Here is a 19627-nt window from a genome sequence, read left to right as displayed (position 1 = left end):
AACAGAAAACCATAATCACATAATCACTTTTTAGAAAGTTTAGAAATACTTTGTTTTATCTTGCTAATAAGAACAAGAACTGCAATAAAAACAACTAGCTATTTTAAATTTCAGGTTCCATAACAGATGCAGGCACAACTGATCATGGCCATGATGGGAGTGACCTTTTTGATATCCCTTTGAACTATTTTCTGTCGTATTTTCAAAATCAACTGTATGTTCATCAGTAGCGACTAACCCTAACATATTGACGTCTTCACCTGATAGTCTAGTTTAAGGTTTAAATACAGAAACCTCAACTTTGTTCCCCTAAAAACAAGCACTCCAATTCATAAAACGGTGGAGAGGGAAAGGGAAATGAGCATAGAGAGTGCCCCATTCCCTTGTCAGCCGGCCTGTCCTTCCGCCTACAAAACATCCTAGCCTCTATGACAAGACATCTTTTCCCTCTTGGCCTCTTTTAGGAGCTCATTTTTTTCACCTTCTGCAAGACAAGGCAAGACTCTGCAGCAAAGATACAGCTAACAGGGAGAACCAAGTCAGGAAAACCAACACTGCTTCCACCAGCACCACGTTGAGCATTAGCAGGAAATCCAAAAAGACACCCCTGTCCCTGGCAAACAAACAGCTCAATCTCTTTCTCCCCAAAGGACTGGTTATAGGAGAACCATACTACAGCTGCAGATACAGGTTTTCATTTGAGCAAGTAGGGTTTTGCTCTAAGAGGTAAGAAACAATTGGACACAAATTTTAAGTAAAAATAAAGCTTTTTGTAGTACTGATACTACCAATGCAATGCACTGCATGAGCTTTAATTTATGCAATACAGCCTGTAATATAAATAAGTTTTACACAATAAGGTAACATGGGTATGCTTTATTCAGAGCAGCATCTGAGACATTTTTCATACAAAAACAGGTAAGGCAGAGTAGAGCCTTTGCTCTTTACATTTGCTTGATTTCTATTAATCTACAGAAGTCAAAATAGTTATTTGAATAAACCTACTGTTTTGTGAGGTATAAAAAAACAAAAGGAAATAGATACAAACATTTAGAGAAAGGGGAAGGATTAGGAAGTACCCTGTTCTTTATGAGCATCATCTTATTTCCTGTTGTAATTAGATTATGGTCTCCCCACAATGCAGTAAATCACAGAAGATAACTCAAAGGCACTAGCCAAGGAAAAGGAAAATGAAACCTCCGTCCCTCCTATTCCACAGTGTCAAATGCAATCATGCTGCCAATACCACGGTGTGCACACCAGTTCCTTGAAAGCTGACCTGTTCTTCCTGCCATTTCACAGGCGACTAATGCTAGTACCAAAAAGTAAAAACCTTTCATGTAACGTCAGCCCCATTGTCTTTCGTTTCCCTGGCTTTAGATACGCTCTCGCAATTATTCACATATCATGTTCAAACCTTTAATCGAGAAGGGGAACTTCAGAATAAAGCAGAAGGTAGAAAATAAGATATGATTGCCATGGTTGCTGTTACATTTTAGCATGGATTTGCTGTCGTAAATCTTATATAAGAAAGGCTCCAAAAAGCTAGGAGCCAATAGTTCAGTGCAAATTCTAAGCAGCCAGTGAGTTCAGTGCTTCCCTGTCCTTTCCTATCATTTCATGGCACATCTAATACTGTTAGATCCCTCTAACTGGGAACTATATTTTCTCCAACAATCTAAACTGAAAATAAAAGCTACTGCATACAATATCCGCTGAATAATTTTATTCTTATTTAGAGTGAATGCTAAAGAACGTAGACTTACAAGACTTCAGATCTCCTGAAATTTAAAATTTTACCAGAGAAGGCAGAAGATAACGTTTGGCCTGCAGAATATCCGTATCTTTCTTCTCAGGAAACTCTTCAGCTCCATATCGGTACACATCCTACCAAAACAGTGCCTTCTTCATCACACACGAAGAAAGCATCACAGGCAGAAGGAACACCTGCAAAATGCCGGCTCTCAGGGCCGCGCTATTCAACTTTGGGGTCTAGTACGCAATGACTTGTTCACACAAAGCTTTATGGGACAATCTGTCTTGATGAATACATCATCATCAATATATCAATACTGCATATTGAGGCACTGAAACACATAGGGCAAACAAAGCTATTCTTCAACAACTATGACACGAAGAAGAATATTTTGAAGCGTAAATTAAATTTGGCTAGGTATAAACCACTACAGAAAAACAATGCCAAACAGAAAGTAGTACGAGATTAGTTAAAAATATTATAGTTTTGATATATTCCTTACATTTCATACTTCCCAAAATGAACGCGGAAAAATGACTCTATGCGTTCTCTAAAGCCTTAACAACATGGTTAAAATAAACAAATAAAACAAGACTGTTTGTCACACACAACTCAACATAGTTTATGCATACGTTTTTAAGCTGACCAAAATTAAACTTGAAGTTTTGTCTAAACTCTATTCCAGAGAGCTTACAATCTGAATTTCAGCATATCATGATGAGCATAACAAAAAATAAGTAATAAAAATGTACACATTTCTGATGGAGCGTGTATTAGCATTTATTTTCTTTAAGATTAGCAGATAACAAATCTCTAAGTTACTAAAACAATTCAACTTGAAGTCAACAGTTATTTCATCTGGGCTTATAATTTAACAGTTCTTGAAGATACTAAGATACTCATTTTCAGTAGACAAGTAATATTAAAGTGGTATTTCCATTGGAGGCTTTTAACCTGGAGAGTCACGTTATAAAGTCACTTCAGCTAGAACTGTAAAAAGCTACCGTGCTTAACGTCATATAATGAAATGGTAGAAAGCATAAACTATCTCTGAGATGTGTATTTAAGAATTCAGCATTAAATGTATTGAGAGTGAACTTTTGGATATTCTGGTAAAAACAACATAGTCCCTTCTATAAAACTTCTTTGCAGTGTTCTAGAACAGACTTGGAAGGCTGCTGCAAATGAAGACTACTCTTTCTTATTCTTCAGCTATGCTACTGACTTAGAAAGCAGTAACAGTTCATGTCTGTGTAGAATGCAGTAAAGAAAAATCCACAAGCAGATATAGTATGTAACAAAATCCCTCACAGCTTCCATATATGTAATTTAGGAAAACTTTCTTTTAAGAAATGAATATGAATAAGGTTTTTATTTTTCCTTCCATACTGAGGCTAACAGAGTCTCACATGATCCCACCAAGATTTTCTGGCTCAACATTTTACCTATCTTAAACATTGTGTCCATTTGCTTCCAATACGCAGGCTAATCAATAATACTGACAGCTTAAAAGTTGAACTGCATGTACCAGGGAAACTGAAAAAAAAACTAACACCATGCTCTGAAACATTAAGAATAGCGGTTATTATACTCTGCCTATAAACATTAATCTACACATAAACATTTTTTTCCACTGCATCTTAGTCAGGAGTGGAATACATCTTTAATCTCGTGCTTCTGAAAATCTGTACTCATAGGTCAAACTGAATAGGTTAAAAAAAAAAAAAAAGTGTTTTGGAGAAAAAACCTAGAAGAAAATATTGAAATTTACTGTGTCAGGGAGGATATGAACACCTGAATAAGCTAAGCGTAATTAGGATATAGGACGAGTGTACAGCATGTAAGTTACTTCCTTCTTTTTAAGGGGTAGACTGCAGGGTAAGGCAGGAGGTATTTTGCAGGCAATCGCCATAGAGTAGGAGGTGCATCGTAAATCATAAGCATTATTGTGACATTGTAAAGATATCCAGGTTTCCAAACTTAATATTTAAGTCTCGGATACTTGCACAAACTTCCTGCTAAATAATTAAGCTCCATACAAGTCAATTCACAGACACATGATTATTCAGGTCCTTCATCCATTGGCTTGCTCTAAATTAATAACAGTAATAATACAAGACCCAAACCAAGAAAACAAGCTGTGTACTAGTTTATTGAGAGAGAGAGAGAGAGAGAAAGAGAGAGAGAGAGACTTACACATCTATTCAGCTGCACACAGGAGGCTTCATTTCAGGTTAAATGCTTGGTACTCAAACTTGATGATGATCGTTTCTAAGAAAAAGAAGAAAGTAATTCCCTTTAACAGAATTTTTAGTCATGTTAACTGTCATGATGTTATGGTAAGTCAAGGGATGTTTCAAGTTTCTCTTTACGTCATAGCTCCGGGAGCTGCATGACTAGTTCTCACTGTTTTTCTAAAATCTCTAGCCTTCATGCCTGTCAAGTAAAATTGGACATTTTCAACTCTACACCTCAAAGCAAAAAACAAAATAACCTACATGGAAAAAATGAATTAAAAAGACTTAAAAGATATTTTTTAAGCACATCTCGGTGTTGATTTATGGATGCTTTTTATGCTTAGGGATAACCACATGAAATTTAGTCTCCAAGACGAGACCAAGGCAACTTATTCACTTCACCTCGTGACCGTAGTTTACACGACGCTACAAAATTTCTAAGGAGCTTGTCAACACCTTTTTTATGCACTGCAGGATCCATCTGGCAGCTTGTTATGCCTTCTCTTCATGAGCTAAATGTACTACTTGCATACTGCACCTAGCATCTGTATTAATCCACATGTAATAGCATAGGATCAACACAGACTATCATTCCCCATATACATGAAAGGGGTGACTGCAAGCAGAGCGTATCGAGTCAGCTATTTTGACTAACAAAAAAATGACCAAAACAGTCTATCGTAGGACACATTTTCAGAGGTCTGCTTCTCGAGTCCCATCGATTTTCATATAGATACAAGCATCATTGGGCAGAGTAACCATCTGCTTCACTGCACCACTATACACTAAAAAACACCAAGAAACCTTTTTGCCATCTTAGAAAATCCAGTAAGTTAACTTCTACTCTCCTTCTGAATGAAGAAAATGCTAGATCCTGCAGTAGCTAGTGGTCAGTATGGTGCTTTGTCTCCTTTTCTAGACTTCATACAGCTCAAGTGTCAACAGGGGTTAAGTCAGCAAAGCATTTTCCCCAGCAACTCAGGGTTTATTGCACTTGCTTAGACTGTGGGACACTTGAATATATACTTCCCTGAGGAGCAGAACGCTCCTCAGAGAGAGGAAAGTCCTGATTGCTGTTTACTGTGTGTTATGGACTGAAATACATGTAGCCTTTTTACTGACGTTTTCACTTAAAAAAAAAAAGTCCAATACTCCGTATTAAGCAAGACAAAACACCTTTAGAGCTCTGTGGCTACGTAATTTGCCTGTTAAGAAGGGACACTTCTGTTGTCCCTACTCCACTGAACGTTTAAATAATGTCTACAAAGTGGAAGGTGTCAGCTAAGGAGACGAGACCCACCCAATTCAGAATACTCAGCAGGAGCAGTTAGGGAGGGAGCTCTCTCGAGATGGGGATTCAACTCCTCCCGTGAAGAAGGGCAGTGAGCCTGGCTCTCCCACATTACTTGCAAGTGCCAGAGCCATCGGACTACAGGCAAGAAAGGGCCACAAATAACGTGTCTTTATCCATCCTGATGTCTTTAAATAAACAAACAAACATCAACAACAAAAATATCTTCCATTCCCTTTCTTTCATTTGTAAAAGATGTTTGAAAAATAGGTCAAAGCTGAGCCAAATATTCCATTCAATTCAAATTAGTGTTTGGGTTTTCTTGATGGCTTCTTTTAGTGAAAAGAATAACAAAGAAAAAGTCTCTTTAGCCGGATCTGAGCTTACTTTTTTCAGAGAAAAAGACTGTTTCAGAAAATAGCATACAGAACTATAGCATCAGGTAAGCAGTAAAATTATCAAAATGCTAATGAAATGAACATATTCGGTACATATTCTTTGATCGCTGTCATATATGAGAAAATATTAGCACAGTATTAGTTCTAAATACTTTTTCAAAACATTTTGTAAAGACTTACCAAAGAGCATTACTAAAATGTCACAGTTGTAAAAATAAGCCTATTCTCAGATATAAGCTTCAACTTATTGACTACAGAAAGTCAGAGCTAGATTTTGTATTAAATGTACAGAAAAATCAGAGCACTCAGTGCAAAAATAACTTTTACCATACCAATGGAAAAAAATATATCTGCATGGCAGCAGAGAATGTAAACTAGCAGCTTTTTTGCAAGCAAAGATGCCTTATGTAAGAAAATTACTGTTCTTTCCATTGGCATAACCTTGATTAACGTAGCATCAGTGCTTGCAACAGCAAAGCCTGCAAGCCTAAGCTTGAAATTTAACCGAACCTGTGGGATACTGCTGACAGAACAACTGCAGAACCAGCTAGAATCACTCTGTAAACAGGAAGACCCCACAATGGACCAAAAGTTGCATGTCACTGATAAGAGAGCAAGAATAAATGATCTGCCAAGAAGATAGAGGAAGGTGTGAACGTAGTGTGTCCAACTTCTGGGAGGAATAATTAACAATGTATTCGCTTAACTTTAGCTTAGCAACTAAGTTAACTAATGGCAGTAGAATAAGACCCTTACCTTAAAATTATATTGGTCAGCAGGAATGATGTAACGCAAAACTAACGTACAAAAGAATTATGTGACTCCCAGAGCGGGGTCCCTCTTTGGAGGCACCCAGGTCAACCTGAAACAAACGATCGTATGAGTCTGACTCTGACTTAGCGGTGAATGCCTGGAGACCTTTTTAACACCTTAAAAAGAAAAAAAATATATCCAATAAGCTAGTAGACAGCTATAATAATGAACTAGTACCCCTCTACGCCTTCAAAGAATGATTGTTAAAACCTGCATGTCACTGTAAAGCAAAGTGGGAGGGGAAAGTGCAGAGAGATGGAAGGGAGGCGAGTATGTCGTAATATCTAAACAGAGCACATAGGTTGCTAATTTAAATAAAGATGATGGTAGTACCATAATATTTATTATGTCAACATCCACTGAAAACAATATTACACTGCTGATATCAAAGACTGATACTTTTCTCTCTCCAATATGTTGTTCAATATCAAAAAGTCACAGTTTGTTCTAAGTTACTAAACTTGAACAAAAAGAAGGACCTTGAAAATCAAGGTGTTTCCCTACTGCTATTGTAGCAGGCCATCGCGTTATACCGTGCCTCATCACAGAAGAAAAACAAAAGAGCGTGCAAACTACGTATCACTTAGGACAGAAGTTTCTCTTTTTTGGTATAAAACTGATAAGTGTTTTCGTTGTTCTTACTTCTTGTCATGTGTTATTTCTAAAACTTTAATCTAGATTTCACTTAAAAGCTATCTGTAGGCCACAGGAATTACTCCTTTTTTTTCACTAAGCAGCATAAATTAAACAATCCCATGACTGTGAATTGTCGACAGATAGCAATGATGCCACTAGCAAATGCAAAATAAACAGCCAAAGTTGCACAGAAAACGCACATATGTCATGCAGGAAAACACCTTTTTTGAAGGATATTTTAAAAGCGTACAGCTAGAACAGACAACATTACAAACTATATTTCTGTCAATGCTAATAAAGTACAACTATCACTATTCTAAAAAGTCAAACATGAAGGTGAATTAAACATTATGGTCTGCACTGTGCAAAATTCCCAACTAGACTATCTATAATAGTGCCTTCTACCCAAACCTACATGTATATCTACATGTATAATCACAGATTTTGCATTAAACAGTTTTAATTGTACATTACGGTGGCAAGCATAATATGCTCATTTTGGAGATGAGAAGTCCTATAAACTAAAATCGAGCCTCAAAAGACAGAATTTACAAAGTCCCCTTATATAGAGTCTCCTAGGCTGTGAATGGTAGTAAAATGCAGCAATATGTTGGCAGGTATGTCACAAAACATCTGCATTCCTTAATCGAAACTTCCTCTTAGTCACAAAGAAATCTCTATGAAGTTATTGTCTTCAGGTTGTGGAAAATTAGAAAAAAAACAAGTTCCAAGGAGCAAGGGACAAAAAGTGTGTAATAGACTCAAAGGTCACATAAGACAGCAACTATTTTCTATAAGCTAAGTTTGCTAAGACCTCCTTCTGCAATGCCTGCTTGTTAAGAATCTCTGACCAGAGGATCCCATTTATTGTACATGGTATATAAAAGAAGATAGACAGATGATTATTAAATAAACGCATGTGAAATTGAATTGCCTTCTTGGCGCAAGAAGGCAAACAGAAGGTTTGTGCCTTCTGTTACAAACCCTACTGATGTATTATTTGTTTTAAGATAGACCTGCTCGGCACTAACCAAGATCTAGAACCCCATCATACTAGCTGTTCTGCCAACACAGTTCCTACTCAGAAGGTTTGTAGTCTCAGTATATAATGAGCCTCAATAGGTGGATACAATTAACAGAGACGGAGGCAGTAGGAGACAAGGTAACAGAAACACAGTAAGCAGTTCTCTGAGATCATCAGCTGTCTCGCCTTCGTGACTGCATGCTTTGGCTTTTGCACTGTAACTGAGGATGCTCTATCTGTCACAATTTTGCTTTATGCAAAGTACCAGTAAATGAGTTAGACACCTACTATTAAAACATATAAATGAATAGAAAACTCTTTTCCCTGAGATGCTCAGTTTAGCCATTTGTGAGGCTCATTTTATTTATTCTCAATCCATTTTTATTCTTGTCTTCCCTACGGAATTCGTGGAGAATAAATTCCCACTCTCAACATCTGTTAACGTAGGAAGATATTAGCAATACTGAAAATCCCGAAGTAGAAGGATTTCCAACTATACAGAAACTTTCAACACTTTGCCTGTAAGTCTTATCCCTAGTAAGATAAGCAGACAGTAATCAAGTTTCTGAGAGTCCACAGAAGAACTTCTGCTGCTTCTCATACACACTGAAGTGATATTTCTTTCTTCACTCAAAATAGACTTCATAGCAAATGATAACTAGAAAGCCCCCGGACCAAAATTTGCACAAACATTGGTTTTTTAGTGTCAGTGTGGTATCTTGGGGACAGCTGATAAAGTTTTCCAGACTTCATTTCCCCAAATACGTACTCCACAAACATCCTCCTAAGGGTGCAGGTTTGAGTTTTAAATGAAATGTTGCATTCTGGAAGGTAACCTTCAGAAGAAGAGAATTATGTTCTCTCTCTCAAAAAGCAAAACACATGCACACACACCATAGCACATATGGGAAACCACACATAAGGAAAGCCTGATAAGTATGTTTACGTTATAGGGGCTTGAAAGACTTTCTGTACTCAATCTTATAGTTGTAGCCTGACAGCTGATGGCAAATTACTGAAACTCCTCAAAGATCCCCAAACAAAACAAGACACAACCGCTTCTAACACAGAAGCACCAGGCAGAAAAGAAGCGGGAGAGCCAACTTTTTTCTACCCTATAAAGCAAAACACTGCTACGCTTAGCAATAATAGTTAGAATCACCACCAATGCAGAATAGCCCTTCCGGATATTTAGCTTTCATCTCAGAATACACAAGGCACCCTTCAAAAACCCAATAACATGTATTGCAATGCAACTGGTGTCTACTGTCAGCGGCTGTCCCAGCGCAGACCTGGAAGTTATAGAAGGCATTTTGATGCATAACAACAAGTAAAAGTAAAAGCAAGGCAATACAGTACAGTCAGATTCCGCAGTTTTTCCTCATGTACCTTTTCAGAGCCAGTAACGATTCAGCCCTAAGAAACACCAGGCTGGAAACTTCAAGCGATACAGGAAGAGATGGGGTGTTTACGCCGCCGCTGAAGCTCGCAGTGAAACGTCCTCCTGCCCCAGCTCTCACGCTCCCGGCACAGGGAGGCTCTGGGATCTCCTGGGCTCCTGGGCAACGGGGAGCCGAGCGCCGAGGATACGCGGCGGCGCGGCGCGGTACCCGCCCGGGCCCGGCGCCGCGGGAGCTGCGCGGGCCGCCGGCCGCCGGCCGGCAGGGCACGGCCACATGGTCACGCTCGCTCCCAGCCCCGGCGCGGAGCGGCTCCCGCCAGGCGGGACCGGGCGAGCAGCTCGCGCCGGTGTCCCACCGGCTCGGCCCGGCCCGGCCCAACCCGGCCCGGCCCGGCCCGGCCCGGCCCGGCCCGCCGCAAACAATGCCGGGCCGGCGGGCGGGCCGCCGACCCCCGCCCCGCCTCCGGCCGGCGGGGAGGCGGAGGAGCCCCCCGGGCAGGGCAGGGCAAGGCAGGGCAGGGCGGGCGCCGAGCGCCGGGCACGGAGCCCCCCGCAGCCCCGGCGCTCGGGCCGGGCAGAGCCCCCTCCCAGGGCCTCGCAGACAATGGAGCAGCGGTGCGGGCCTAGTCGCCGGCTTCCTGCGCCGCCCCGCCGCCGCCGCCGCACGCCCCCTCCCCGGCCTGGCGGCGCTGTCCTGCGGGCGCTGCCCGGCGGGACGGGGCGCCCGGGCCGCGGGGGCCTGGCCGCCGCCGCCGAGGGCGGGCACCGGCGCCGCCGAGGCAGAAGCGGACGGCGGCGGGCACGGCCGGCACCGCGGCGGGGAGCGCCGGATCGCGCTGCCGCTGCCGGAACGGGGCCACTCACCTCCCCGGCCGGCCGCCGCAAGGGAAGCCGGAGGTCGCCGCTGCCAGGGCCGCGGGCCGGGCCCGAAGGAGTTAAAAGCAAGGGTCGGGCAGGACCGTCCCATTCATTAGCCGGGCGCTTTGTCTCCAGCCGCCGCCGCCGCGGCGCTGATCAGGCTGCCCCGGCTCGGCCGCCACCGGGCGCAATGCGCAGGCGCCGCGCGTAAGGGGGCGGCGCCGCGGCGGCACGTAAGACGCCGCTCATGTCATCGGGGCCGCGGCCCGCAAAATGGCTGCCCCCGGGGCCGTGACGCCTCAGGGGGCGTTGGCGCGGCCCCGGTGGCGGCGGCGGCCGCTGGAAGGCGGGCGTCCGGCTGCGCCCGCCTCCGCGACGGGAAGCGCGCCTGGTCCGCGGAGGGGCGGCAGCCGCCCACCAGTCTCGCCCCCGCCTCGCTTCCTGCGCGGCTGGGCGGCGGCCGCTGCCGCCGCTCGGAGGGCTGCGGGGCGGGGCGGCTCCCGCGGCGCGGCCGGCTCGGGGGCGCCGGTGCCCGCGGCCTGGCCTCGCGGGCTGGAGCGCCGTCCCGGGGCGGCGGCGCGTTTCCGTGCTGGCAGCTTCGGGGCCCGGGGTGCGGGGAGCTGGCGGGGCGCGGTTTGCGCGCGGCCGGCCGCGGTGGCGGCCTGCCCGCGGTGGGCGCCTGCCCGGGCGCTGAGACCGGCGACGGGGCTGCGGCCGCTGCCTTGGGGCACGCGGGCTGCCCGCGGTGAGCAGGAGCGGAGTCGCGTCGTTAGCGAGGAGGGAGCTTTCGTGTTTTTAGGAGTTCCAATCTCAAGTATTCATTTTTGGATAATTAAAAAAAAAAAAAGCTTTTGCATGTATTAGTGCTCTAATAGCCACTTGATTTGGCGCTGGCTCTGGGTAGCGTCTCTTGTAGCACGAGTCTGTATTGCCGGCTGCCTGCCTCGGGGCTGCTCCGCGTGGCGCGTGAATGGGGTCCCCTGGGTATCCACCGCGGGGAAAGCTGCTGCCGGATCGGGGATGGGAACGGTGTTAGTTCCAGCTAAACCTCAGTCTGCAGTGTGCTGGAGGGTTTTTTTGTACAAAGCCTCTCTCCTCTTTTGACATTCGGTTGTTTTTCAGTTGTCTTCTGTGACTGAGAAGGATTAGTCAAAGTTGTTAATTTAACTGAGTGATCTACTGTTTTTATTATTTGTCTTGTATTTGTTTTTTAAACATAACTTACCTGTGCGGAGTGGTGATTAAGTGTATGATGTGGTGAGAATTTGACCTTTCTCGGCGCTATTCCTAGTGGCGATCTTAGATTTCTACTTGTTTGGTTTTGATGTGACTGATCATGGTAACTTATGTCTTACCTTTGGGAGCAGAAGTAACTACTCTGGTACCAAATTTTCCTTTGAAAGCTATATCGTCTTTTACATGAAGATAATGTTTAGAGGTAGAAGGTGTTGTTTTTTTTTTTTCCCCCTTTGGCCAAAGCTTTAAAGCAGCTACCCACTTATTAATCCGAATTGTCTTCGTCGGTTGACTGCACGTTTAAAATGCATGAAACTTATTCAAAAATTGTTTTGGTGGATGTATGACGGTATATAAATAAATCAGTTGATCCTTTTGCTTCAGTTTTGAAATAGCGGACCTGTTGAACATTCTTCTAAAGTATTTGCTTTAGAGGAATCTTCTAAATGGATGGTGCCAGTCAACATAAAGTAATTGGTCTGTTGTGATCAATGGTTCCTTTGGAAATCTCTTATTAAGTTTTTTTCACTGACATACTGCCCAAAATCACAACAGATAGCTATTATGTTATGTGCTGAAGGTCCTTTGTTTTTTTGCATGTTATATTTGCTTAACTTACAGTGTGTTTTTACTGGTACAGTTAAATTGATGGAAAAGCCGGTATGGAATACCGCAGCCAAGTTGCTTTGATTTGCCCTGTTTCCTCTATTACAAAAGTGTGCTTATATGAATACAGCTACTTAAAAATGAAGTTTGGCCTTGGCCGGATCTGGCAAATGGAGTCGGTAATAGAGGTCTCAGAGCTTAGCTGACAAGGCCCTGTCACCAGTCTCTAGGCTGGTAATTATGATGATTATTTAGCGTACAATAATAATAAATAACAATAAATAGAAATATGTTATCTCGTAAAGCATCTCTTAATATGCTATAGAATGTTAACATGTTGAATTTTACTTAGAATTCTATAGTCATTGTAACCATACCATGGAAAGCATGATAACATGTGGTTCGGTTACCTGCCTTCTGTTTCCACATGGATCTCTGTACCTTTTCTACTGTTTTTACATAGGCCTATTAGGAAAATTTCCTTAGGCGCTAACAAGGGTTAATTATTTCTCTAAATTATCATCTTAGTGACTTGAGAACCATTTAGCCACGCAGGCATATCAAACATCAGGTGAAATAGTTGAACTTCTTTCTGTTTTACATGAATATTTTACAGAAATACATCTGCAACTTAAGAAAGTAGATTTTAAAAATCTAAGTAAAACCAGGGCTGAAAAATCATCTCACAAACAACTAATTAACGTGAAGAATAAATAAAACAAAGTAAGAGGTGGCTGTGATTTGGTGACATGACCAAAAGAAAAAGTCATCGCCATATGTAGAGAAGGCTCCAGACTGCCAGCTTGTGGTGAGTGTAGCAGTGTTGGGGTAGTGCTCATGTAAGGATATAGGTTCTCCATAAACCCTGCAGTCTGAGCTGTAAGTATGTGAAATAGCAGTCTTTTAGTAAGATGTATATCGGAAAGGCCTATGCAAGGCATCTGGAAAAGAAGAAAGCAAAAACTTTCGTATTTAATCTTAGTAGAGTAAATGTAGGGCTTTCCCCCCTGCCTTGCACCTTTTATAAACTTGTGTTATCTGTTTTAGATATTGTGAATAAACACGTTTATTTGTACGTTTAACTTAACTTGACATGAATTAAAAGTGATTTCAAAGTAACTGAACATCAATAAGTCATTCCTCATTCTAGACTGTAGTGACTTTATAAACTGCTCCCTCTAACAATCTGCGGAATGCCTTGCTCCCTGGTGCGTTCTGTGGAGTGTCAGAAGTTTAAGAAAGCACGATCCCGAAGAAACTGTTTGGGTTCTCTGGAATATAGGTGTCAGATTCAGAGAAGAAGGGAGCTTCACCCAAGTAGCCATAAGTAACTTGCTCTCTGTCCCTGTCAATAATAGGGAGGAAGCTGAATTTAGAAGGCTCTCGGGGAGGCTATACTAAGAGCCTAAGATCATTTGGCAACTAAATTAAATCTTAGTCTCAATTACTACTACTCAAAACTGTAAATATTTCTTTAAAATGAGCACTTCTCTGTCAATAGTCTTTGTTATGTTTTTATTAGAAGATTGTGGAGCTTCAATTACTGCAGATGGACCTTTGTGTTCTGTAGTCCCAGTGTCTCTCTGGCCGCTGTACTGTTGGTCTTAATCTAAATTTTTCCTTTCTTCCATCCATTTCTTGGTAGGGAAGATAACATTGATACTGTAATGACGAACTGATGTGGTTCTGTCTTCCTGAATTTGTATACCATTGGGAATATTGAATGTTTTAATGGGATATCGATAACACCAGTGTAAGTAGTATTAACTGTTTTGATGCTGTTATCTAATTTTAGCAGAATTGTGCAGCTAATGTGTTTATCTCCAAACCTACTCCAATAATCTTGTTTTCCCTACTGAATCACTCAAACTTCAGCTCCACCTCTGACAATTTCTATATCAGTGATGCATTTTCAGTATTAAACCGTGACGACAAAAACTGATGAGATAGTATCATCATCATATCAAAAAAGAGATGATACTGGTTAAGTCAAGCACAGAGGATTGCTACCTTTCCTATGCATTAAGATAGTATATTTAATAAAATACTTTTTTTCTTTTTGTACAGGATCCAGCCTCTTCCAGGGCCCTGGGTAGACTGTGCAAACTTAATCATCAAAACCTTAAAATAAAGGTCAGCGGTACTGAATTTGGATGTCCAGTTTAATTTCACAAGGATGTGAGTTTTAAAAACACTTAACATAAGAGTACTTTATATTTAGCGTACGTATCCCATTAACTTCAGCTGGCACTTGACACTGCTCGTTGGACGCAAAGGGTGAAGCTAAATGCTCAGAAAATAAAAAATGAACAGTTATTGACTACTTGTGAGAAATTCTAAGTAATTTGCCTGGCATGATACAGCTGCTCTGTGGCAGACACAAAGATAGAATTTGTTTTTTCGTGGCAGCGTTCACTGCCAAAGCCATGATGCTGCTGTCATTTTGTATTAATTGCCTTATTACAAACACGACTGGCTAATCTCTGTATTGTCCTGGGTTTATAGCATGCCAGTGTTGTATGTCAGTGGTTTTGGTATGGAGCTGTACATAAGACAGAATGTTCATAGGATTCATTTGTACTATGAATAGAGCAGACATATATTATATGTCTGTTGGGAGTGCTCACGTTGACGATCCTATTCGAGCATCTTTTGGAGCTTATTGAGGTTCTCTTGGCATTATGGGGTCATATTGCCTTATACATGATTTGTATGTGCGTGAATTCGGAAGATCTCTTTATTAGCCAGCATCAGGCACTGGCCAAGGTAGCCGTGTCTGAGACAAGGGAAAGAAAACTTGCATAGGGCTCATTACTGCATACTTGTTAAATGATATGTAAGAGTAGGGTTTCTGTGAACAGAGGATACCTTTCTTAGGACTCTTTTGAAGCAATGAGTTATGCCTGGTTTTGGGGGGGAGGGGGGTGAAGCTTGTTTGTTTGTTTGTTTATTTTGTGGATGTTTTGCTTGGAATCTTGCTTCTGGCTTTTTTTTTTTTTCCTTCCTTTTTATTTTTCCTCCTCGGATTTTGATGTGACCTTGCTTTGTCGTCCTTCCCATGTAAATGAGGAGACAGAGCTTTAATTCTGAATGAGCCCATCTATTTTGGGATTTCTTCTGCGGTAAATGACTAGGGATTCTAACAGCAAAGCTTCCTCCACTGCATACCGTCTTAATCACCTGTAGACCAGGTCTGTCCTCTAGAATGAATGAGGAAGAGGTAGTAAAGTAATTAAGACTAGATTTGTGTCTCAGTGCTGATTGAATTTTAACTTAATTATACTAAGGCTGAAGCATTAGCTTATAGTAAACATCAGAGATTCTTCCTTGGTGGTGCATGTTGGAGTGATCTAAGAAGGAAAAAAAGAAAACTTCAGGCACAGTTCACACTTCATTAGATGCCAGAGTTACCAGTTGTGATAATCACAACAAGGAATTGAGAATGGAGAAAGTCACTCTAAGGCATGTAATTCATAAAGGTTAATAATAAAGTTTATTTTATTGAGGTAGCGAGTAACATTTCTTTGCTTGGATGAAGGCTGTGTCCAGTGAAGAAGAAAGGAGCAAGGGAGAGAAGGTGAAGGAAGAAGGAACGGGTTATGAGAGAAAACTATAATGCGTTTGCAGTAATAGTTTTGTAGTGCTTATGCTGGCTTGAACAGTTATTTGAATTCAGGTTAAATGAAAAAGCTTCTGAATCTCAAACCTGGTCAGAGTTACATTAAAAAAAATTGGGGAAAAATCTGGGAAAAAATTAGGACTAAAGTTATTGAAAATTATGTTTGATTTGAGAAATATGTATCAGGTGTTTATGTGGATAGCACTATTGTCTTCCCCAGGAGCATTTTGACACAAATCTCCACTTCAAGTAGTTACTTTCTTTGTTGTATTAACAACAACATTTTGTTTTATTAACAACAAAGTCCCTCCCAGTCTGAGAAGGTCTGTCCTTTGGATCAGCATGAACTGTTCTGGAAATCTAAATGATCTCCTTCTTAATTTAATAACTAAGAGAACCACTTTTATTCTGAGGATGAGAAAGACGGTACATGCAGGAATTGAGTAAGTGAGGCCAAAAGAAGAAGAAGGGAAAAAAAAGAAAAAAGTGGCTCTTCAGCAGTTGGTGAACATGGATCACAATATGGTGACAGTAGACACAATTTGTCACAATATGGTCAAAAACTTCAGGATCAGAGAATGAAAGGGAAAATGTACACAAATCTCCCTAACAGTAGAACCATGATCATACTCGATAAAAATTTAGGAGTAAAAAAAGCCAAAGGTTTTCTTTGATATTTGAGGCCAAAAGGTTGAGTCCTGTTCTGGAATTGTCATCTAGGACTTTGAACCTTATATTCCCCTCAATCTGATATGAAAGAAAAGTCTGCCTTTCTGCCTAAATATTGATGATAACTGGGAGATGGGTCACTGGTGCATGTATTTGTCTTTAAATGTAGTAGTTTCTAAAGATCAGCCAAAAGAGGTGCAGAAACATTAAACCACCTCACGCAGTGAGCATTACCAATTGTGTTTTTGTTATCACATTGCTGATGGTCAGGCCTCATGATAGGGTTTGAAGCATTTTACACAGAGTGCTTATTGCTCTGGCTTCTGCGAGTTTGGGAGTAATCTCTCTTTTGAAACCACCTGGCCTTGCGCAGTCATACCCCTGAGTGCCTTGCCAGTGCCATTCACCATAACTGATAAGGTGAGTGCAATGGCGAAGCATCCTCTTGCAGCATACAAGGACTTCTTCACTGTAGTAGGATTGTATCTTACAAGGCATGGTATTCTAGGGGGCATTGGGACTCAGAGGAAACCATATAGTGGGGAAGCCAGGCTTGAAAACTTTATAGGGATAGTTTGGATTGAGGCATCTCACAAGAGAGATGTCATGTGACTTACCAAGATTAGGCAGTTTTGTTTTTGCCACGGTGGTAGGATGAAGTCCTATGCATATGCATTATGGAGGTCCAAAACCTACCCTGAAATAGAAAGATTCTCGAAGATGTAGAAGCATTCCAGTGAGCTTTGCAAACTGGATGAGTATGAGCTGAGACACCAAAATGCCTGCAAGGAGGTTCTAAAGAATCTGTGGCGTGGGTGAGCTTTTTTTCTTGTCCTTTTACCAGCCAGCTTTTCAGACAGGAAGAGGGATATAGAGCCCCGTCTGGGGAAAGTACATACCACTTAAGTGCTGTGGCATGTCTTGAGTTGGTCTTTATTAATCAGTGAAGATAATACTATTTAGGTGATATCCTTTAGCAGTGTAGAAGTATGTCTCATGAAATATGATCCCACAGGGGAAAAGAGGAGGATGCCAGAGCGGATTAGTGACTTTTGTATTTGATTGCCTGATTCTTCCCTGTTGAAATGATTTTCTTGAGCATTTGGTAACTGGTGCAGGTGAAAGCTGCTAAGCAGAAGATATTGCTTCTGTGGAAGTCTTTTTTGCACAGTGAGTCGGTAGTGGTAACTTGAGTCAAAATCTGATGCTGATAAACAGGAGCATGAAGATTCTGGTGGACTGGTACCTAAAACCCTACACCTAAAACATGTTGAACTAGTGCCAACAAAGCCAGTGAGGGCCCTGTTGCCATCAAGCAATGGTTCAGAGAAGGCCAGTTATATTTCTGCTTGAAATAGTATGCTATCCCAGTAGCATTTTTTTCCTCCCTTCCCCAAAATTGAGAGAACACTGTTTTGAGGCATTGAGTTTCACTTGTGAGATGGAACAGGCAACAGAAATGGACATCTTAAGGATTATAGAAGTGTGCGCTCTGGACTGATCAAATGCACCCACCAAGCAAAACCACATGCTGCTGCATTTTGAAAGGATCCTTACATTTAACATCAAGGGCGGAGGATCCTGATCTGGTAGCCTGTCATAAGGTCAATGAGAGGTGATTTGAAAGACACTGTAAGGCCTCTAGTACTGGGCTGTGTGTCAAGCCTGCTCTGAATTTGTGCCATTGCTGAGAAGTACTGTACCAGGAGTTATTGCATGCGTTCTGTGACAGAGCCTGGACAGTCCATAGCAAAGATTCCTCAGACCTTCTCACTGAGAGTAATTGAGAGGATCTAGACCATTGACGAACCGTGCCAGTGGGTTAGTAATTCGAGGTGAAGTCACTATCTTCACTGTTGACTGCAGGGGAGAAAAAAAAAAAAAAAAAAAGCTCAGCGGTCTTTTGAAATTCTGCAGGGAATCTGAGGCAAGGAGGCCATTCTGCATTAGGCCAAAGTAGATTAGAAGCCTCTCATTTCAAAACTATTAGTAGATCTAGTTTTGGCACCGTAGCACACGTTGTCATGGTAGATTCAAGCTGTGCTGTGAGTCCTGGGTCAATAGGTTGTCAGAATCAATGAGGCTGCTGTTACATTATTAACGAAATCCTTTTGGAACTACCACTGCCTGCCCGTATCAGCCTGAAGTTTAGGAGATTACACTTCATGGATGGGGTATTTTTGCAAAATTTGTCCTGTGCACAGGAGACAGCTGGAAGATATATCTTGGGAAAAGCCATGTAAGTATTGCTTACCAGAGAGTAAAGCATGGGTTCAAAATGCAAAAAGATGGTGAAATAGTACAAATTTAAGGAGCATTGCATTACTGAAGGGATGCCTAGCTGCTGAGCACTGTTAACTTCCCTGGTAGAAAAAAAGAAACTGGAGAAGTGCCAGACTTGTGCCTCAGACACATGAGAGTATGGACACCATCAAGCACTCTGTGGAAAACTTGTCTCCAGCTGTAAAGCATTTGTTCGACTGCAGGACAGATAATACATGTGGATTATCGCTTAAAAGACAGAACGACGTGTTTTCTAGCCTAAATGATTCTTAGTATTAGCTTCTTGACAGTGTTTGTCACCCTACTCATTTTTATCTCAGCCTGCTACTTAAGACTGTACACTAATGTATACGACTTAGTATGCTGCTTCCTCTTTAATATCTTTGTCTCACAATCTGAATTCCTATGCAACTACATTAACTTAAGTCAGCACCTTGTAAGACTTCTTAAACTGACAATGTGCTTATTTAAATGATGTAACCAGAAAGTGATTCCTCACAAGCAGGGTGCAAATAAGCTCCATAGTGCATATATTTTCTTCTTCCCCCCACCCCCCTCAGATGTAAAATTGAAGATGCTTGGCCAATCTGCTCCTAAAGACCTATTTCTTCACTGAGTGCGCTGTACAAACGTTAGCTCTTTTGGTGGATTCTGCTTTGTTAGAAAGCAAGCTGCTGGGTGGTCCCCGATGAGGCAGAAAAATGAGTTAGAAAGTATTTGCACTGCCTATTCCACAGGGTTTCCCTAGCTAAGTTACTTAAGCTCTCTGGACCTTAATTCACTTGCTACAAGTAAATAA

The 19627-nt window shown here is 41.9% G+C and overlaps 2 protein-coding genes across 12 annotated transcripts in view; one reads left to right on the top strand and one right to left on the bottom strand.

The window, feature by feature from the left end:
• The window catches only part of ZBED4 (zinc finger BED-type containing 4), a 43221-nt gene extending 32458 nt beyond the window's left edge, over positions 1 to 10763 (bottom strand). Inside the window, exons 1-3 of one of the 6 annotated variants that reach the window (XM_068931227.1) lie at positions 10422 to 10618; positions 6439 to 6544; positions 3953 to 4027 (exon numbers count right to left, since the gene is read on the bottom strand). The gene's annotated coding sequence lies outside the window, so the exon portion shown is untranslated. Of the gene's footprint in view, positions 1 to 1800; positions 1948 to 3952; positions 4028 to 6438; positions 6545 to 9544; positions 9911 to 10421 lie in introns of those variants that run through there. The other 5 variants (XM_068931233.1, XM_068931228.1, XR_011138897.1 and 2 more) reach the window with 5 other exon arrangements.
• An 883-nt stretch (positions 10764 to 11646) lies between these two features.
• BRD1 (bromodomain containing 1) overlaps positions 11647 to 19627 on the top strand; it is a 69101-nt gene continuing 61120 nt past the window's right edge. The window contains exons 1-3 of one of the 6 annotated variants that reach the window (XM_068931205.1): positions 11647 to 12491; positions 13903 to 14010; positions 14325 to 14390. Coding sequence is in view for 3 of the 6 variants with exons in the window: in XM_068931190.1 (XP_068787291.1) it covers positions 14411 to 14435 (25 nt within the window). In the remaining 3 variants the exon portion in view is untranslated. Of the gene's footprint in view, positions 14011 to 14320; positions 14436 to 19627 lie in introns of those variants that run through there. The other 5 variants (XM_068931190.1, XM_068931194.1, XM_009667796.2 and 2 more) reach the window with 5 other exon arrangements.

The sequence above is a fragment of the Struthio camelus genome, chromosome 1 (assembly GCF_040807025.1).
Source record: "Struthio camelus isolate bStrCam1 chromosome 1, bStrCam1.hap1, whole genome shotgun sequence".
In the NCBI taxonomy this organism is placed as follows: Eukaryota; Metazoa; Chordata; class Aves; order Struthioniformes; family Struthionidae; genus Struthio; species Struthio camelus.
Note: the sequence above shows the minus strand (reverse complement) of the source record. Positions and strands in the feature narration are given on the sequence as shown.